Genomic DNA, 19,652 nt, shown 5'->3' on the forward strand with positions numbered 1-19,652 from the left:
TTCTTAATTTTCTCTTAAGATTTTACATTTTCTGTAAAAGATACTTCACTAAAAATAAGAGGTATATTTCTCACATATATCTCATGTACATATGAGAGTTAAAAAAAAAAGTAAAGTTTTACACGGTCATAAATGAACTCTACAAATTAAAATAAGTCCTCTTTTAAATTACCAGTTTCTTCAAAGAAAAAATCTCATTTGAAAGACCATGCTATTTCAATGTAGTGAAATGTAAAGTCAGCTATACGTGTTCTGGCAAGCCCGTCAGACTTTTTACTAGGAGAATGACATTCAGGTCAGTGGAGAACTTTACAAGGGGCATGGGCAGTGATGTGACTTTTCCACTAAATCAGCCTGCATTTTTTTAGTTACATTACTCTTTGAAATAAAAATGTGGTTATGAAGGGATTTGCAAACCACGGGTCAGAAGCACATATTTCTCTTGCTTAACAAGGCAGTCTTTAAAAACTATTCAATGTATCATTAACTAGTAAATATAAGGTTATGATTAATAGAGCAATTAACCTTCTCCTCCAACATACTGAGAAGCCCATACGACTTTAAAGGAATGAACTTCCTTTCTGCATTTCTCATCCTTGTACCAATGTGGTTAACCAGTATTCATAAAAATATTAAGAATCAAGACGAAAAGGGGTTTGGGAATGGAGCTGAATTAGGGAAAAGAAATATATTAATTAAACTATTAAATGTGCATAACAGAATATTACATTTCCTCCCAAATGAATATCTTCTACCATCTTATAAGATACGCCCATTTTAAAAATGAGGTTAACAGCAGCACAGCAATATTAAAAACGCTTGCACAGGAGAAAGTTAATATATGACACAGCCTGGATTTAAATACCAATCTATCTGGCGCTACCAGCCCACATACTGGAATCTGGCCGATGATTTTTTACTCTGAGAACAGGAACTCATACCACTTACATATTCTGTGCTGTAAGCTTCTATATATATGTAGATAATTTAATTTCCATTCATCCCATTTAAGTCACCATAAAGCAAAATTCTATACACACACAAAAGTTTCAGCTGATTTTATTTTCCTAGGGGGTAAAAGAGACATGTGCTAGAGATATTTCTGCTTTTTATATCTTGAGCTATTAACAAGTAGAGCGCTGGAAAAGCACTGCATTGGCTGCTACCCATAAGCGAACACATGGTAGACTCGACACCTTAACAGCTGACAATGCACAAGTTTTTAGTGCTTCTTCTCATAGGCACTAATACTATTACCAAATATGCGTGTGTGCGTAAGTGCATGTGTGTGTGTGTGTGTGTGTGTGTGTGTGTGTGTACACAAAATAAACTGTTTTCATGATATCTTCCTACACATCCAAAAGAAAAACAAGCTAAGCAGGGCAGGTACTTGTACAGGACATTAAGTAAAGTGGGCTTCTGTTTCCTCATAAAGAATAATGCTATGAAGGGCTGCCTGGATGGCTCAGTTGGTTAAGCATCTGCCTTTGGCTCCAGTCATGATCCTGGGATGGAGCCCCACATCAGGCTCCCCGCTGAGCGGAGGAGTCTGGTTCTCCCTCTGACCCTCCCCTCTCTCATGCTCTCTCTCTCTCTCAAATAAATAAAATCTTAAAAAAAGAAGAAGAAGAAGAAGAATGCTAAGAAGATCATGCTAACTCATTTCCCAAACTCAAGAGCTACAATTCCACTACAGAAGCTCTTCTGTTCCTGCTCTTCTTTTCAGTAGTCCAGAGTGACACACAGGAAGAAGAGCTAGAATGCTCATTTTGAAGCTGCACTGCTATATGATGGGGAAAAAGGTGAGTCGGCTACATGATCCATGAGATCTTGGATTTCATCTTGAACAGAAGTCCAAGACAATTCCATCTTTTCCAACAGCTTACTGAGACAAAACAAAAACAAAGAACCCAAACCTCAAAAAAACCAAAGAAACCCGGCACCATAAGCCCAGGTTAAAAAGTTGGCACGCAATACACTGCCATTTAAAAAGGTTCTACAACATATTTTTTGAGTTCTAACAAAAAAGAACTCCATTACTAGAATGGGTATCAGGACTCTGCCTATGTCATAAATCAGTCAGAAAATGACACGAGACAACTTGGCAATAATTAGGAGACATCTTTGTTTCATCAAAGATAAAAGTAATGTCTGATTTCTTGTTAAAGCCTTCTCTTGAAAGAGAAGTATTCTTATTCAAGAAAAGGGTATCTTTTATATATATATTTATATATATATATACACACACACACACACACACGTGTATATATATATATATGAAAACACACACATATGTATATATACACACATATGTATCATTTATTGTTTACATATTTACATAGCCTGTATTCTGGGTACAATTCAGTACTATGCGCTGTTGGAAATGAAAAGATGACTAAGACAAAGATCCTTTCTTAAAATTCTCATAAACTGAAAAAGACCTAAGCATCCTGTAGCTTATAACTAACTCTCTTTGATCCCTTCTATCGGCATTACAGAAAGATGAGATGAGGTGAATTATTTTGCCAGACAACTATAGCCTACCAACTTATATACACAAACTCTTAAAATTCTAAACCTTTCAACCACTAATGGAAATCTTTCTATACTGGAACATATTCGTTTCATAAAAAGGAGATTATGACTTAATCTTGATGACCCAGACTCATCATTATGAAGATTAGCGAAGTATAGTTTTATATAGAAATATAGTGAACTGCCTCCCAATATTTTGGTAGGTTACCAGTAGTTACATCTCCTGCAACCATTATGCCTTCCAATTTTATCACTTTTCCTCCTGCGCCCTACTTTCTAGTTTACTTCCCCTAGTAGCACACGTTTGGAAACCAAACAAAAAGGTATTCACATCATTAGTTATGGTTCCTTCTGACTATCTGACATGGGAGCTTAGGAAAGCTATTATACTGCTTACAGGCCACTACCTCCAAGTTTGGGGCTAGACACTAAAGAAATGGCCTCAATCTTAGAACAGAAAGAACTCTCTATGAGATTACACTGCATTTGTCATACTTTATCAACTGATAATGAAAATACATAATGCATAAATTTCATAACACTTAATCTTCAGTTTTATAATGGTATATATCTAGTATTTTTAAAGAAAAGTCCATAGTCTGCCCAATTATTTGATTAAGGATAGTCTTGGTAGACAGATAATTTCAATTTGCAGATAATTAAATGATTTCTGGTAAATAATCTACTGATTAGGAAGCTGCATTTTTTTCTTTTTAAATTTTTACTTAAATTCCAGTTAGTTAACATACAGTGCAATATTGGTTCAGGAGCAGAATTTAGTAATTCATCACCACATATAATACAAAAACATGGAATTCTTCATGAATGTGCACGTCATCCTTACACGGGGACCATGGTAATCTCTGTATTGCTCCAATTTTAGTATATGTGCTGCCGAAGCGAGCACACAAGCTGCATTCTTAATAAACACCTTGGAGGCACTAACATCTGAGAGTCCCAGCTCAGCTTATAACTTTCCATGAAGTTGAATTTACTCTTTTATTAAGAAGACGGTTGTGGATTATCATCCACTTACAGACTGGAAAATACTTACTCATTTCTGGTTCAGCAGTAAGATCAGCAGTCACAAAATTAGAGGGAAATAACCCGATGCCTTGATGGGTTTCACCCTTCCACCAGTTGGGATCACTAATGAGGAGCAAAAAAGAATGCTTGATTATAATAAAGATTTTTATCTCTATAAATCTTCACCTTTTATAGTGTTTAATTTGCATTATTACCAGATTTGAATCCCCCAACAATCCAGTGAGGGAAAGAGTGAATGTACCATTATTACAAATAGAAGATGAAACCTCAGAGAAGATAAAGAGGTGTTAAACACACAGCTCTTTATCTTTTGGAAGGCTGGTGAAAGCTTTGAAGATTGAATACAAGGCTCTGAATTCGTACCCAAAACAATATCTCCTCAATTTCAGGTAGTTCATGCGTTCCCTATAAGACTCCTTTGTAGTAAGGTAATGGTAGGCTCTTAATTCAGATCCATTCCTAAATTAGTGTGCTCTCTTGTACACACTAGCACCTTTTCCCCCACAAGAAACAACATGACAGATGACACTGTTTATAGCACAAAACATTCACAATGAACACACACACTCAGATAAATTTCATGGTTCACCACTGTATCCTTGGTGCCTGGTATAAGGAAAGCTAGCAAGCTCTCGATGAACATTTTTTGAATGAATCAATCAATGATCAAGGTTTTGTGCAATTTCCAGCGAAACAGCTCAAACTTTACCGCATTTTCTTTCACTCAAGAAAACAATGTAAACTATAGAAATAACCTAAATTTTTTTAAATTTAGTTTTTAAAACCACTTGCAAAGTTTAGCACTTTATTATCAGTAACAATCATCAGTAACAATTTTTGAGTAAACATAAAACTATAGTCAAAACCCAGATGTACTTACAGGAAACAAACTGAGGGTTGCTGGAAAGGAGGGGGGTGGGGGGATAGGGTAACTGGGTGATGGACATGAAAAAGGGCACATGATGTAATGAGCACTGGGTATTATATAAGGCAGATGAATCACTGAACTCTGTCTCTGAAACTAATAATACACTATATGTTGGTTAATTGAATTTAAATTAAAAAACAAACAGATGTACTGAATCACTTCCATAATAATGTAAATGTATAATAATTTCATGTAAAATGAATTTGACCAATATACTGTTTTTTGTGAATAAATAAGTTCAATATATTACGTATTTCTAACAAATTCCATAAATATATGCACATATTTGGCAAAATTTCTAAAATATTTATCTTACTAATTTAATAATTTATATTATTAGATGGAACAAAAAATGAATAAACTAGGCCTCCAAAACAAATAAAAATTATTTAAATAAGAGATGAGAAAAAAAATTAAACTACAAATAAGAATCCATACAATATGACACAAGCAAAGCAATGAGTCACACACAGAAAATATCTACATCAATATTTTTTCTTATTACCTTTGGTAAAGGCATTCAACAGGAATAATACGAAACACAGAAGTAGTATGTTATATATTTTCATATGAATGTCAACTTATTATCAATTTGATATTATCCATCACCTGTCATCAAGAACTGTAATTATTTCTCCAGCTTTAAAAGTAAGTTCATTATCTTCAGCAGCTTCAAAGTCATATATAGCACGAACTTTTCGGCCTTCATGTTGGTGGTTAGTTAAGAGATTGGATGTGCTTGGGTACAAAGTAGAAAGGGTGGTTGACTGCTGCCTTTGGTCCTTCAAGGACAACTCAATAGCTGGAAAAGAATGAGTTAAAAAGACCCAGTTAATATACCCGACAATCCAAAGAAGAACAAAAAGGTATCTGAAGGTAAAAGGTATTCTTTTAAATGTGGAGATGGAACCAGGACATATCTTGACATACTGAATAAAAAGAATTTCATCAATTTTATTCATTCACAACTGAAAGTTTAAAGAATAAACTATTAAAAAGTTGAACAGAATAACGACTATTTTTTTTAAGAGTTTATCTTTTTTATGTCATCTCTACATCCAACATGAAGCTTGAACTCTTAATAACACCAAGATCAAGAGTCACATGCTCTACCAACTGAGCCAGCCAGGTGCCCTGCATAGTAACTACTTTTACTGAATGGATAAAATTTAAAGTATTCTGGGTACTAAAAAGATACAATCTCTTAGATCCACTTTTTTTATTTAGCTGCAGATACTTTAATTTTCTTTCATCTTTTTAATATATTTCTATAGCTTCTGTTCCCAAAATGATAATCAAAATCACCTGGGAAGTCAAGAGTCCCAAATCTCAATGAAGACTTACTAATCGGAGTGTCAAAGGTAGTACCCGAGAACCTGCACTTTGTGGCTCCGAAGTTAATTCTTATGTAATCAGTCTAAGAAATGGAACTTGGAAATAACTACAACAAAGTTTCAGACGGAAACTTTAGAGGGGCAGAGGGAGAGGGAGAGACAGGCTCCATGCCCAGCATGGAGCCCGAGGCAAGGCTAGATCTCAGAACCCTGAGATCAAGACCTGAGCCAAAATCAAGAGTCAGACGCTTAACCAACTGAGCCACCCACACAGGCATCCCTCAAATGTGTTTCTTCTATCGCTTCCACTCCTCCCCCAATGCAGGCCATTGCCATGTGTCACTCAGGCTCTGCAATGTAATCTGAACAGACTGATGACCCTGCTTTCAACTCTTCGTCCCTTCCACCTCTGTTCTACATTGATAAAAGAACTAAAAGGAAAACGAAAACTTTAAAACAATCATAAGAAAATACAGGAAAGTACCTTTTAGGATTTGGGAGTAAGGAAAAATATCTTAAGATATAAAAAAGCAAAAATCATAATAAAAAGGCAAAACTTTTGACTACATCAAAACTTAAAACTCCTGTTTGATAAAACACACCATTATCAAAGTTAAAGTAAAAGCCAAATATCAAGAGTAGATATCTACAATAGAAATAACAGGCAAAGGTGCCTGGGTGGCTCAGTCAGTTAAGCGACTGTCTCCGGCTCAGGTTGTGATCCCAGAGTCCCAGGATCGAGCCTGCATCAGGCTCCCTCTGATGGTCCCCCATCTCATGATCTCTCACTCTCTCTCTCAAATAAATAAAATCTTAAAAAAAAAAAAAAAACAGGCAAAAGTTTAACATCCAAAATTAAGACTATGTATCATTATCTTAAAAAAAAAACTCAATAAAAAGAGAGGTATTCAGAACACTTAATAAACATACAAAAAAGGACACAGACTCACTAGTAATCAAGGAAATAAAAGTCAAAATAATTGGGCATTACTTCCAACCTATCAGAATCACAAAAATTAAACTCTGACAATACCAAATGTTTTTAGGAGATTAAAGATATTAATAACTTTCATACACTGCCAATGGCAAAGGAAATAATACAACTATTTAACAAAGTTGAAGATGTACTTCCCCATGAGCCAAAAATTCCAGCTGCAGTCACACAATACACACACACACGAAAATATTTATAAGAATATTCAATGCAGCCTACTTAGTATTGTAAAAAAAAAAAAAAAAAAAAAAAAAAAAAAGACAAAAATCCCAGAAAACCCAAACATCCATCAGTAGCAGGACAGATAAAACTACAGTATATATTTATTAGTACGCTGGTCTATTATACAATAGTTAAAACAAGTGAACTTGATTTATATGTTTTACTATGAATAGATCTTAGACACACTGTAGCATGAAAAAAAACTGTAAATGATATGTATAATTACTTATGAAAAAAGAATTTGTTGGACACATAAAAGTATCTGGTATTGTTTATGGATATATAGTGTAATAAAAACAGCATTACAACATAGACTTGAAAGGACATATATGAATAGTAGTTGTCTCAGAAGAGTATTATTTGATACCGTAGAGGGGCAAAAGTAGATTTCAGCATTAGCCATAAAGTCCTATGTCTTTTACTTTTAAATATCTCAGGAAAATAATATTAAGTAAGGGACCCATTTTCTTCCCACCTTTCCAATACCCAGGACTTAAAAACATACCTTTTGCTAAATCTTCTTCTTCCTTTTTGTTAGCCACAGTACCAGGATCTTTGGCAACCAAGGCTGGGCTTGCTTTTGCTTGTTCTGCAGCCTAACACACAAAAAAGGAACACAATATTTGAGGATTGTCCTCAAATTTTCCTACCTCCACTTAATCTAAGAACATGCAAGAACCTTCTTATCAATCTACCACAGACTTCTGAAGCAGAAAATAATCCAAACTGGAGCAGTCTCCACTTTGAAAGGAGAAGGGCTAGAATTGGAGAAAAAAGACTGAAAGAAACTGGATACTGAGGGCTGACAGCCTAATCGCACTCTCCTACATTTGTGTAAAGGCAGTAAGCTAAAAGAAGACAGCACACAAACAAGAGAAGAAAGACTAGAGGAGATTTAAAAATTGTCAGAAAAATCCTGAAACCAGAAAAGAGGTTGAGAAAGGGAAGGAGATATATATTTTAAAAACAAATAGATTTTGGGGGCGCCTGGATGGCCCAGTCGGTTAAGCGTCTGCCTTCAGCTCAGGTCATGATCTCAGGGTCCTGGGATTAAGCCCCACATCGGGCTCCCTGTTCAGCATGGAGTCTGCTTCTCCCTCTTCCTTTGGACTCTCTCTCTCCCTCTCTCTCAAATAAATAAATAAAATCTTTAAAAACAAAAATAAAAACAAATAGTTTTTTTTAATTTAAAATATCTGTTCAAGTTATATTTTATTGCTTCCTTCCACATTAAAAGGCAGGATGTCATCTTCAGGAACTGTGATTTATATATAACGATATAATACTCATAAAATTATACTATTTTGTAAACTAAAATACAACTAGTTAATTCTGACAATATACTCCAGTTAATAGTAACTGCTAGCACGCGTGCGCGCACACACACACACACACACACACACACACTTTTATGCCTCTGACACAGATTTATTTCTACTTATAACGTCCTCCCCTCTGGCTCCTTTTACTCTGTCCACATTTTTCCCTATTGAGTTTTAACTCACCAGTCAGTCAACAGCTAAAATAATCACTTTCTCAATGAAACTTTCCTAAACCCCTAAATTAAGCATTCCCTCCTGTGTTCCTCTGATAGTACTTTTAACAAGGTACTATGCTGTGGGTAGTTAAGAATTTAAATTGTGGAGCCAGGAAACATGGGTTTAAATCCTAAATCTATCAGGTTCTAATGTACGACCTGGGGTACATTAACCTCTTCGTGCCTTAAGACCCTCAACTACAAAATGCGGGTAATAGCACCTACATATTGTAGGCTTTCGAGAGGATTAAATTAACATGTAGTTTCCAAACTCAGGATGGGGGCCACCACGAGGGTTTAAAGGATAGACTGGTGATGGGTAGTAAGGAGGGCACGTATTGCATGGTGTGCTGGGTGTTATACGCAACTAATGAATCACCGAACTTTACATCAGAAACCAGGGATGTACTGTATGGTGACTAACATAATATAAAAAAAAAACATTAAAATAAAAAAAAAAGTTTAACATTCTCTCCTACATACACAGAGGTAATGTAGGTCATACATATGATAATTATTGCATAAAGGATGGTGAAATGAAGAGTAAATAAGCCCTAAACAGTTGCAAAGTTTCTACATTTTACATGAAATAATACAATATTAACTCAAAATAGACTGTGAACAGTTACAAATATATATACTAGAATACCCAAAGCAACCAGGAGCAACATAAATGGAATTCTAAATAGTATTCAAATTAACACATATACAGCACATAGAACGGTGCCTGGCACATAGTAACAGTCAATAAATCTCAACTTATATTAAAATTATCTGCTTGTATCTATCTCCATAACTTTGCTATATGTTCCCTGAGAATATATGTGCCTAAAGATAGATGGATTACTAGCAATCAAGAAATAATTGCTGAATAAATGAAAGGCAAAATATTCAATGGTACAGTAAAATACAGTTCTAGATACATATGTAGTTCTACATACACAGTTCTATATAGACATTAGTATATTTTATATTGTCAAACAAATGCACAAAGCATTTCTTTTTTAGAAAAGTGGACACTAAAAAGCTTTTTGCAGTTCACTAAATGAAACTTTCAGCACCTCAATTCTGATCCATCTCTAGGTGGAATCTTCTTTAGATACTAATTGTGTGTGTGTGTGTGTGTGGTTTGGTTTTGTTTGTTTTTTATTATGTTTAATTACCCAACATACAGTACATCATTAGTTTTCAATTAGTGTTCAACGATTCATTAGTTGTGCATAACATCACACATCTCTGAAAATTAAAGGTATGCTTCCTCTGAACAACCTTTTCAATTACAAATGAATTTTTTTTCAGTTTGGTGAATTTCACAAAATAGACATATTTATCTTTTGTGGTCTGTGAAGGAATTTCTATCATTCAAGAAGAAAGTGCAGACAATATATTCAAAGTGCGAAAAGGAAGAAACTTACAACCAATGATACGCTACTAGACAAGATTATCATTCAGAACTGAAAAACTGATAAAGAATTCCCAAATAAACAAAAACTACAGGAGTTCATCACTACTAAAAGGGTTTCACAAGAAATATTAGAGGGTCTACTTTATAGGGAAAAGACCATAATTAGAAATAAGAAAACATGTGATAGAAAAAAATTTCACTGATAAAAGAAAACATATAGTAAGGGTTGCTGATCAACCACTAATAAAGCTAGTATGAAGGTTACAAGACAAGAGTAATAAAGTCAACTATATTTACAATAACTACTTAATAGATACACAAATAAAAGATGTAAAACATGACATCAGAAATATAAAATGTGGGTGAAGGGAATAAAAATGTAGTGCTTTTAGAATGTGTCTGAACTTAAGCAACTACCAACTTAAAATAATCTGCCATATATACACAGGTTGTTATATACGAACCTCAGGGTAACCACCCAAATCCAAAATCCTGTAACAAAATACAAACCAAAATCCTGTAACAGATACACAAAAAATAGAAAGCAATCCAAACAAAACACTAAAGAAAGTCATCAAATCATAAAGGAAGACACCAAGAGAAGAAAAAGAAACAGAAAAGTACCACAAAAACACCAAGGAAACAATGAACAAAATGGCAATAAATACACACCTATCAACAATTACTTTAAATATAAATGGACTAAACCCTCCAATCATAACACATAGGGTAGATGAATTAAAAAAATCAGACCCATCAATAGACGCACTTGAAATCTGAAGGCACATTTACTGAGAATGAAGGGATAGAAAAAAAAAATTTCCATGCAAATGGAAATGAAAAGAAACCTTGGGTAGCATTAATTATATCAATCACAAAACAGGCTTTAAAACAAAGACTGTAACAAGAGACAAAAAAGAACATTACATAATGACGGGACCAATTCAACAAAAAAATAAAACACTTGTAAATATTTATGAACCCAACATAGGAGCACCTAAATATGTAAAATGAAAAACAAAGCTGGGGGCATCACGTTGCCGGATTTCAAGCTATACTACAAAGCTGTGATCACAAAGACACCATGGTACTGGCACAAAAACAGACACATAGACCAATGGAACAGAATAGAGAACCCAGAAATGGACCCTCGGCTCTTTGGGCAACTAATCTTTGATAAAGCAGGAAAAAACATCCAGTGGAAAAAAAACAGTCTCTTCAATAAATGGTGCTGGGAAAATTGCACAGCTACATGCAAAAGAATGAAACTTGACCACTCTCTCACACCATACACAAAGATAAACTCCAAATGGATAAAAGACCTCGATGTGAGACAGGAATCATCAAAATCATAGAGGAGAACATAGGCTGCAACCTCTTTGACATTGGCCACAGCAACGTTTTTCATGACACATCTCCAAAGACAAGAGAAACAAAAGATAAAATGAACTTGTGGGACTTCATCAAGATAAAAAGCTTCTGCACAGCCAAGGAAACAGTCAAAAAAACTAAGAGACAGCCCACGAATTCGGAGAAGATATTTGCAAATGACACTACAGATAAAAGACTGGTATACAAGATCTACAAAGAACTTCTCAAACTCAGTACGCGAGAAACAAATAAATCATAAAACGGGCAGAAGATATGAACAGACACTTTTCCAATGATGACATACAAATGGCTAACAGACACATGAAAGAATGTTCAAAATCATTAGCCATCAGGGAAATTCAAATCAAAACCATATTGAGATGCCACCTTACGCCAGTTAGAATGGCAAAAATTGACAAGGCAGGAAACGACAAATGTTGGAGAGGCTGTGGAGAAAGGGGATCCCTCTTACACTGTTGGTGGGAATGCAAGTTGGTACAGCCACTTTGGAAAACAGTGTGGAGGTCCCTTAAAAAGTTAAAAATTGAGCTATCCTATGATCCAGCAATTGCACTACTGGGTATTTACCCCAAAGATACAGACGTGAAGTGAAGGGCCATATGCACCCCAATGTTCATAGCAGCATTGTCCACAATAGCTAAATTGTGGAAGGAGCCGAGATGCATTTCACCAGATGACTGGATTAAGAAGTTGTTGTCCATATATACAATGGAATATTATTCAGCCATCAAAAAGAACGATTTCACAACATTTGCAGCAACATGGACGGGACTGGAGGAGAGTATGCTAAGTGAAATAAGTCAAGCAGAGAAAGACAATTACCATATGGTTTCACTCATTTATGGAACATAAGAAATGAGAAGATTGGTTGGAGAAGGAAGGGAAGAATGAAGGGGGGGGTAAACAGAAGTGGGAATAAACCATGAGAGACTATGGACTCTAGGAAACAAACTGAGGGCTTCAGAGGGGAGGGGGGGTGGGGGATTGGGATAAGCTGGTGATGGGTATTAAGGAGGGCACATATTGCATGGTGTACTGGATGTTATACGCAAGTAATGAATCATGGAACATTACATCAAAAACTAGGGATGTACTGTATGGTGACTAACATAACATAACAAAAAATTATTATAAAAATAAAAAATATATATATAAAATGAATATTAACAGACAATTTAGGAAAAAATGACAGCAACACAGTAACTGTATGGGGCTTTAAAATACCCGCTTACGTTAATTGATAGATCATCCAGATAGAAAATTAATAAGGAAACTTCAGCCTTAAATGACACATTAGACCAGATGGATGTAAGAGATACACACAGAACATTCCAACCCAAAACAGCAGAATACACATCTTCTCACAAGAAACATTCTCTAGGATCGATCACATGTTAGGCCACAAAATAAGACTCAGTAAATTTAAAAAGAAGAAATATATCAAGCATCTTTTCCAGCCATAATGGTTTGAAACTAGAAATCAGTTACTAGAAAAAAAAACTATAAGAAACAAATACATGAAGACTTGACATGCTACTGAACAACCAACAGGTCAACAAAGATATCAAAGAGAAAATTTTTTAAAATCCTTGAGACAAATGAAAATGAAAATACAATGTTCCAAAATCTATGGGACTCAGAAAAAGCAATAGCAAGAGGAAAGTTTGTAGTAATACAGACCTACCTCAAGAAACAAGAAAAATCCAAAAAAAAAAATCTAACTTTACACCTAAAGAACTAGAAAAAGAACAACAAAACCCAAAGTCAGTAGAAGGGAGGAAATAACAAAGAGGAGAGCAGAAACCAATGAAGTAGACACTAAAGCAACAATAAAATTGCTCAATGAAACTAAGAGCTGGTACTTTAAAAAGATTAACAAAATCAATAAACTATTATTCAGATTCATCAAGAAAAAAAAGAGTGGACTCAAATAAATAAAATCAGAAATGAAAGAAGAGAAGTACAACCCATACCAGAAAAAGACAAAGTATCATAAGAAACTACTACAATTATATGCCAACAAACTGGACAACTTAGAAGAAATGATTAAATTTCTACATTCTTCCGAAACGAAATGAGGAAAAACAGTAAATCTTGAAAAATGATTACTAGCAATAAAATTGAATCAGTAATCAAAAACCTCCCAACACACAAAAGTCCAGGACTAGGTGAATGTGTATCAAACACCTGAAGAATTAACACCATCCTTCGGAAACCATTCCAAAGAACTGAAGAGGAAGGAATGCTTCCAAACTCATTGTACAAGGCCAGCATTACCCTGACACTAAAAAAAAAGAGACACTACAAAAAAAAAAAAAAAAAGAAGAAAAAAAAAACGTACAGACCAATATCCCTGATGAACATGCAAAAATCCTCAACAAAATATTAGCAAACCAAATTCAACAATACATTGAAAATATCATACACCAAGATCAAGTGGGATTTATTCCACGGATGCAAGGATAGTTCAATATCTGCAAATCCATCAACATGATACACATTAATACAATGAAGGATAATAACCATATGATCATCTCAATAGAAGCAGAGAAAGCATCCAACAAAATTCAACATTCTTTGAAGATAAAAACTTTCAATAAAGTGGGTAGAGAGGGAACATACCTTGACATAATAAAGGTCACATATGATAAACCCACAGCTAACTTCATACTCAGTGGTGAAATCCTGAAAACTTTCCAAAATCAAGAACTGGACAAGGATTGTTCAACATATTGTTTGAAGTCCTAGTCACAGCAATTAGGCAAGAAAAACAAAACAAAAAAAGCAGCTCTCTATGCCTCCCCATTCAACGGACAGTCACATCTTGTACAGTGCCAACTGCGTCCCTGAGACAGGATGGTGAAGGTCTGAGTAAATCAATTTGGCTGTATCACACACCTAGTCACCAGGGCTGCTTTTAACTCTGACAAAGTGGATAGTGTTGCCATCACTGACCCCTTCGTTGAAATCAACTACATGGTACACATGCTTCGATATGATTCCACCCACGGCAAATACAATGGCACAGTCATGGCTGAGAACAGGAAACCTGTCATCAAGGGAAAGCCCACCTCCATATTCTAAGAGTGAGAGTCCCACCAACATCAAATGGGGTATACTGGTGCTGAATATGTTGTGGAGTCCACTCGGGTCTTCGCTACCATGGAGAAGGCTGAGAGCTCAATTGAACGGTGGAGCCAAGAGGGTCATCATATCTGCCCCTTCAGCTGATGCCCCATGTTTATGATGGGCACAAACAATGAGAAAGATGACAACTCCCTCAAGATTGTCAACAATGCCTCCTATACCACCAACTGCCTGGCCTCTTTGGCCAAAGTCATCTACAACAACTCTGGCATCATGAAGGGACTCATGATCAAAGTCCATGCCATCACTGCCACCCAGAAGACCATGGATGGCCCCTCTGGGAAGGTGTAGCATGAAGACCATCCCTGCTTCTCTGGTGCTGCCAAGGCTATGGGCGAGGTCATCCCTGAACTGAATGGGAAGCTCACTGGCATAACCTTCCATGTCCCCATCCCCAGTGTATCAGCAGTAGATCAGACCTGCCACCTGGAGAAAGCTACCAAATACAATGACATCAAGATGGTGGTGAAGCAGGAATCAGAGGGACCCCTTGAGGGCATGCTGCACTGCACTGAGGACCAGGTTGTCTCCTGCCATTTTAACAGTGACACTTACTCTTCCACCTTCAATGATGGGGTCAGCACTGCCATTAATGACACTTTGACAAGCTCATTTCCTGTTGTGACAATGAATTTAGCCACAGCAACTGGGTGGTCAACCTTATGGTCCACATGACCTTCAAGGACTAAGAGCCCCCTGGACAACCGGCCACAGCTAGAGCACAAGAAAAGAGAAGCCCTCAAGTGCTATGGAGTCCCTGCCCCAGCTCATCCCCCAACACACTGAGAATCTCCCAACTTCAATAAAGTTTTCAACCTAGACACCATGAAGAAGAGAAGGGGCTTAGGGAGCCCTACCTTGTCATGTACCATCAATAATATACAATGTAGCAAGCCAAAAAAAGAAAGACAAGGACATCCAAATCATAAAGGAAGTAAAACTGTCACTATTTGCAGATGACATGGTACTATATATAGAAAACCCTGAAGACTCCTCTGAAAAACTATCAGAACTAGTACATTAATCCAGTAAAATTGCAGAACATAAAATCAATATACAGAAATCTGTTCCATTTCTATACACTAATGACAAACTATCAGAAAAAAAATTAAGAGCACAATCCCATTTACAGTCCCATCAAAATGCATAAAATGCCTAGGAATAAATTTCACCAAGAAGGTGAAGAAAGACCCACCCTGAAAACTATAAGACAGCGATGAAAACAATTGAAGATGACACAAATAAATGTAAAGATCTGCCAATCTCATGAACTGGAAGAATTAATATTGCTAAGATGTCCATACTACCCAAAGCATCTACAGATTCAATGCAATCCATATCAAAATAATAATGGCATTTTCCACAGAACTAGAACAAACAGTTCTAAAATTTATACGGAACCACAAAAGATGCCAAATAGCCAAGCAATCTTGAGTAAGAAAAAGAAAGCTGGGAATATCACACTCCTGGATTTCAAAATACACTATAAAGTTATAATATAATCAAAATAGTATGGTACTGGCACAAAAACAGAAACACAGATCAATAGAACATAAAAGACAACCCAGAAATAAAATAGCACTTTCATGGTCAATTAATCTACGACAAGGAGGCAAGAATATACAATAGGAAAATGAGTTTCTTCAATAAATAGTGTTGAGAAAACTGGACAGCTACATGCAAAAGAATGAAACTAGCCCACTTTCTTATACCATGTACCAAAAATAAATTGGATTTAAGACTTAAATGTAAGACTGAAACCATACAGCTCCTAGAAGAAAACACAGGCAGTAAGCTCTCTGACATCGGTCTTATCAATATTTTTTTGGCTCTATCTCCTTAGGCAAGGACAATAAAAACAAAAATAAACAAATGGGACTACATCAAACCAAGAAGCTTTTGCACAGCAAAGGGAAACATCAACAAAACAAAATGGCAACCTACCGAATCAGAGAACATATTCATAAATGATATATCCGATAAGAGGTTAACGTCCAAAATATATTAAAAAGCTCATATAACTCTATTAAAAAAACAATATAATCTAAAAATAGAGGACCTAAACAGACATTTCCCCAAAGACAATATTCAGATGACCAACAGGTACATGGAAAGATATTCACTGACAATCAGGGAAATGCAAAACAGGACCACAATGAGATAATTACTTCACATCTGACAGAATGGCTATTATCAAAAAAAAAAAAATTACAAGTGTTGGCAAGGATGTGGAGGAAAAGGAACCCTTGCATTATTGGTGGGAGTGTAAACTGGTACAGACATTATGTAGGTTCCTCCTCAATAAATTAAAAACAGAACTATCATAAAATGCAGCAATTCTGGTTTTTATCTGAAAAACTTCTAGGTTTTTAACCAAAGGACAAAAAAACCATGAATTCCAGAAAAAGACATATGCACCCCTGTGTTCACCGCAGTACAAGAGCCAAAACTAGAACCAACCTAAACGTCCATCAATAGATGAATGGATAAAGAAGATGCAGTATATGTGTACGTGTGCACAGACACACACACACACACACACACACACACACACTTAGCCATAATAAAAGAATAAAATCTTGCCATTTGCAACAACATGGATAGACGTAGAGGGTATAATGTCAAGTGAAATAAGTCAAACAGAGAAAAACAACACATGGTATGATTTCACTTTTATGTGGAATCTAAAAAAACAAAACAGAAACAGACCCAGATGCGGAAAAGAAACTGATGACTGCCAAACAGTAGGCAGGTGAAGGGGATGGACAAAACAGGTAAAGGGGATTAAGAGAGACAATCTTCTAGTTATAAAATAAGTAAGATGGGGGAGGGAGATATAATGTACAGCATAGAGAATCAATAATATTGTAACAACTCTGTATTGTGGCAGATGGTAACTAGACTTATTAAAGTGACCATTTCATAATGTATATAAACACTGAATCATTATGTTCTATGCCTAAAGCAAATACAAATATTCTTCAATTAAAAAAAAGAGAGAAGGAAGTGCAGAAATAAGCTACATTAAGTCCTATATTCCTGAAATGCACACTTTTCAAAATTCTTTCCTATCATCGGGTTCTAAGTGTAGCAATGATACCTAATGTTATGAATCAATCAAATACAGTAACAGTGCTAGCATTACTTTTATCTCTATATCAAAAGTTAGTGCTACAAGAACTGCAGCAGAATGGGTTAGTTGACTAAAGTATGACTTTTCTTAATATTTTTAAAATTATTTTCTTCTATACTTGGGATGAAAAAATATACTTTAAAAATTCCTTATATTTTCAGAGGCTTTTGTTAAGTATGCTGACAAAGATCTAGTCTGATTAAAACGTAATAATGATTAAGCGACTGAGTTTAAAATCTACAGGGATTTGTGTAGATGATCCTACATGATACATTTTTCATTAAATATGAAGTTCTTCACAAACATGGTTTTCAATAAGCTATCAGACACCATTATTAAAAAAAATCACCATTCTACCTCATATTTTACTTGATATGCATTTTATATATTCCTTGTGGCTGAAGATAGTAACTACAGTAAAATTAGCTTTCATGTATTTTATAACATCCAGACAAAAAAAAGAAAAGTAGCTCTTTTTTTTTTTTTTTAAAGATTTTATAGATTTATTTGACACAGAGAGACAGCCAGTGAGAGAGGGAATACAAGCGGGGGAGTGGGAGAGGAAGAAGCAGGCTCCCAGCGGAGGAGCCTGATGTGAGGCTCGATCCCAGGATTCCGGGATCACGCCCTGAGCCGAAGGCAGACACTTAACGACTGAGCCACCCAGGCGCCCCAAGAAAAGTTAACTCTTAACTTTACTATTGCCGAGGTATGTCCTGAACCTCTTGAACAGAAGAGTAACCTAACTTCTGTACCAGTCAATAAATAAATGCTCTTGCCAGTGTTCACTCCACTTCTTGTCCTTTGAAGCCTAGTCCAAACAGACACATATCCACTAACCTCTATATCAAACGGAAGGCAGGATCGTGTAGTGGAAAGAACACTGGACTGAGTGTCAGGAGGCCTGTGTTCTAGTTCCAACTCTGTCAACTATGAGCTGTGGCCCTGGGGAAGTCACTTAACCATTCTGGGTCTCAGTTTCCTCATCTGTAAAATGAGGGGATTAGATTAGAGAATCCCTGAAGTTGTTCACACAACCATCTGAGACTCTAGGTTAACCAAACAAAGCTACATATCACATAAATCATTAGTTCTTCTTCTCTAATTGGAACAAGCCCCTTTGTGGACTGAAAAGCAGTTTTCACAGCACTGAAAGCTGTACTCAAGAGCAGTGCTTCCCAAACTTTAATGTGTACATGGAATTATCCGGGGATCTTGTTAAAATAGAGATAATGAATCCATAGGTCTGGAGTGACACCCTAGATGCTGCATTTCTAACAAGCTTCCATGTGATGATGATGATGATGGTCAACAAGACACTTTTTAAATAACAAGCTATAGAATAGCTTCTTGGGGCATATAAACTGCAGTCTCACTAATCATCTATATTTCTTGGTTTTCTATAGTGAATCTACCCTTTGATAAGTAAACATTGCCCCTCTTGCCAAGGAACTTACAAGATATCCTGGACTTTTCTGCATAAAATTATTCCTTAATATTATACAGATTTTAGAAAATACTCTGAGAGTAGTAAAAGCCAGCTATGAATTATGAATAAATACTTTTTAAAGACATACTTTATCATTGTAAAACCATCCATAAGCCAAATTTTTTTCAAGTAAGAAGAAAAATACCCTCTCCTTCCTTCATCTCCCAAACATATTTCTGGATCTTCACATCACAAGAATATTCAGATAGACTAAAAGAGGGTTTTGGGTAGAAATCTAGATAGCCTGGATGAATCACTTCATGATTCTCTGAAGTGGTCAAAATCCCGAACTTGAGTCCTCTATAGCTTAAGAGTTTTCTGTGCATGCTTTCACACCACTTGTTATATTCTACCCCAATCCACGCAGGAGGGAAAGGCAGTACAGTAAATCATCACACACTTTAAGAGTTCTAGATTAGCTGGAGATCCCAAAGGACGGTTACCCAGAATAGAAAATAAATAAATAAAAGAGATACCCTTTAATTTTTT

The 19,652-nt window shown here is 35.8% G+C and overlaps 1 protein-coding gene and 1 non-coding gene across 2 annotated transcripts in view; both read right to left on the bottom strand.

Moving 5' to 3' along the window:
- The window catches only part of STAM (signal transducing adaptor molecule), a 101,775-nt gene that overhangs the window by 25,058 nt on the left and 57,065 nt on the right, over positions 1-19,652 (bottom strand). The window contains exons 6-8 of the mRNA XM_048219540.2: positions 7,566-7,656; positions 5,120-5,312; positions 3,590-3,684 (exon numbers count right to left, since the gene is read on the bottom strand). Of these exons, the coding sequence (XP_048075497.1) occupies positions 3,590-3,684; positions 5,120-5,312; positions 7,566-7,656 (379 nt within the window). The remainder of the gene's footprint in view (positions 1-3,589; positions 3,685-5,119; positions 5,313-7,565; positions 7,657-19,652) is intronic.
- Positions 3,339-3,442, bottom strand: LOC113249604 (U6 spliceosomal RNA). Its single transcript, XR_003313837.1, has one exon. It is a non-coding gene; the product is annotated as a U6 spliceosomal RNA (small nuclear RNA).

The sequence above is a fragment of the Ursus arctos genome, unplaced genomic scaffold, assembly GCF_023065955.2.
Source record: "Ursus arctos isolate Adak ecotype North America unplaced genomic scaffold, UrsArc2.0 scaffold_30, whole genome shotgun sequence".
In the NCBI taxonomy this organism is placed as follows: domain Eukaryota; kingdom Metazoa; phylum Chordata; class Mammalia; order Carnivora; family Ursidae; genus Ursus; species Ursus arctos.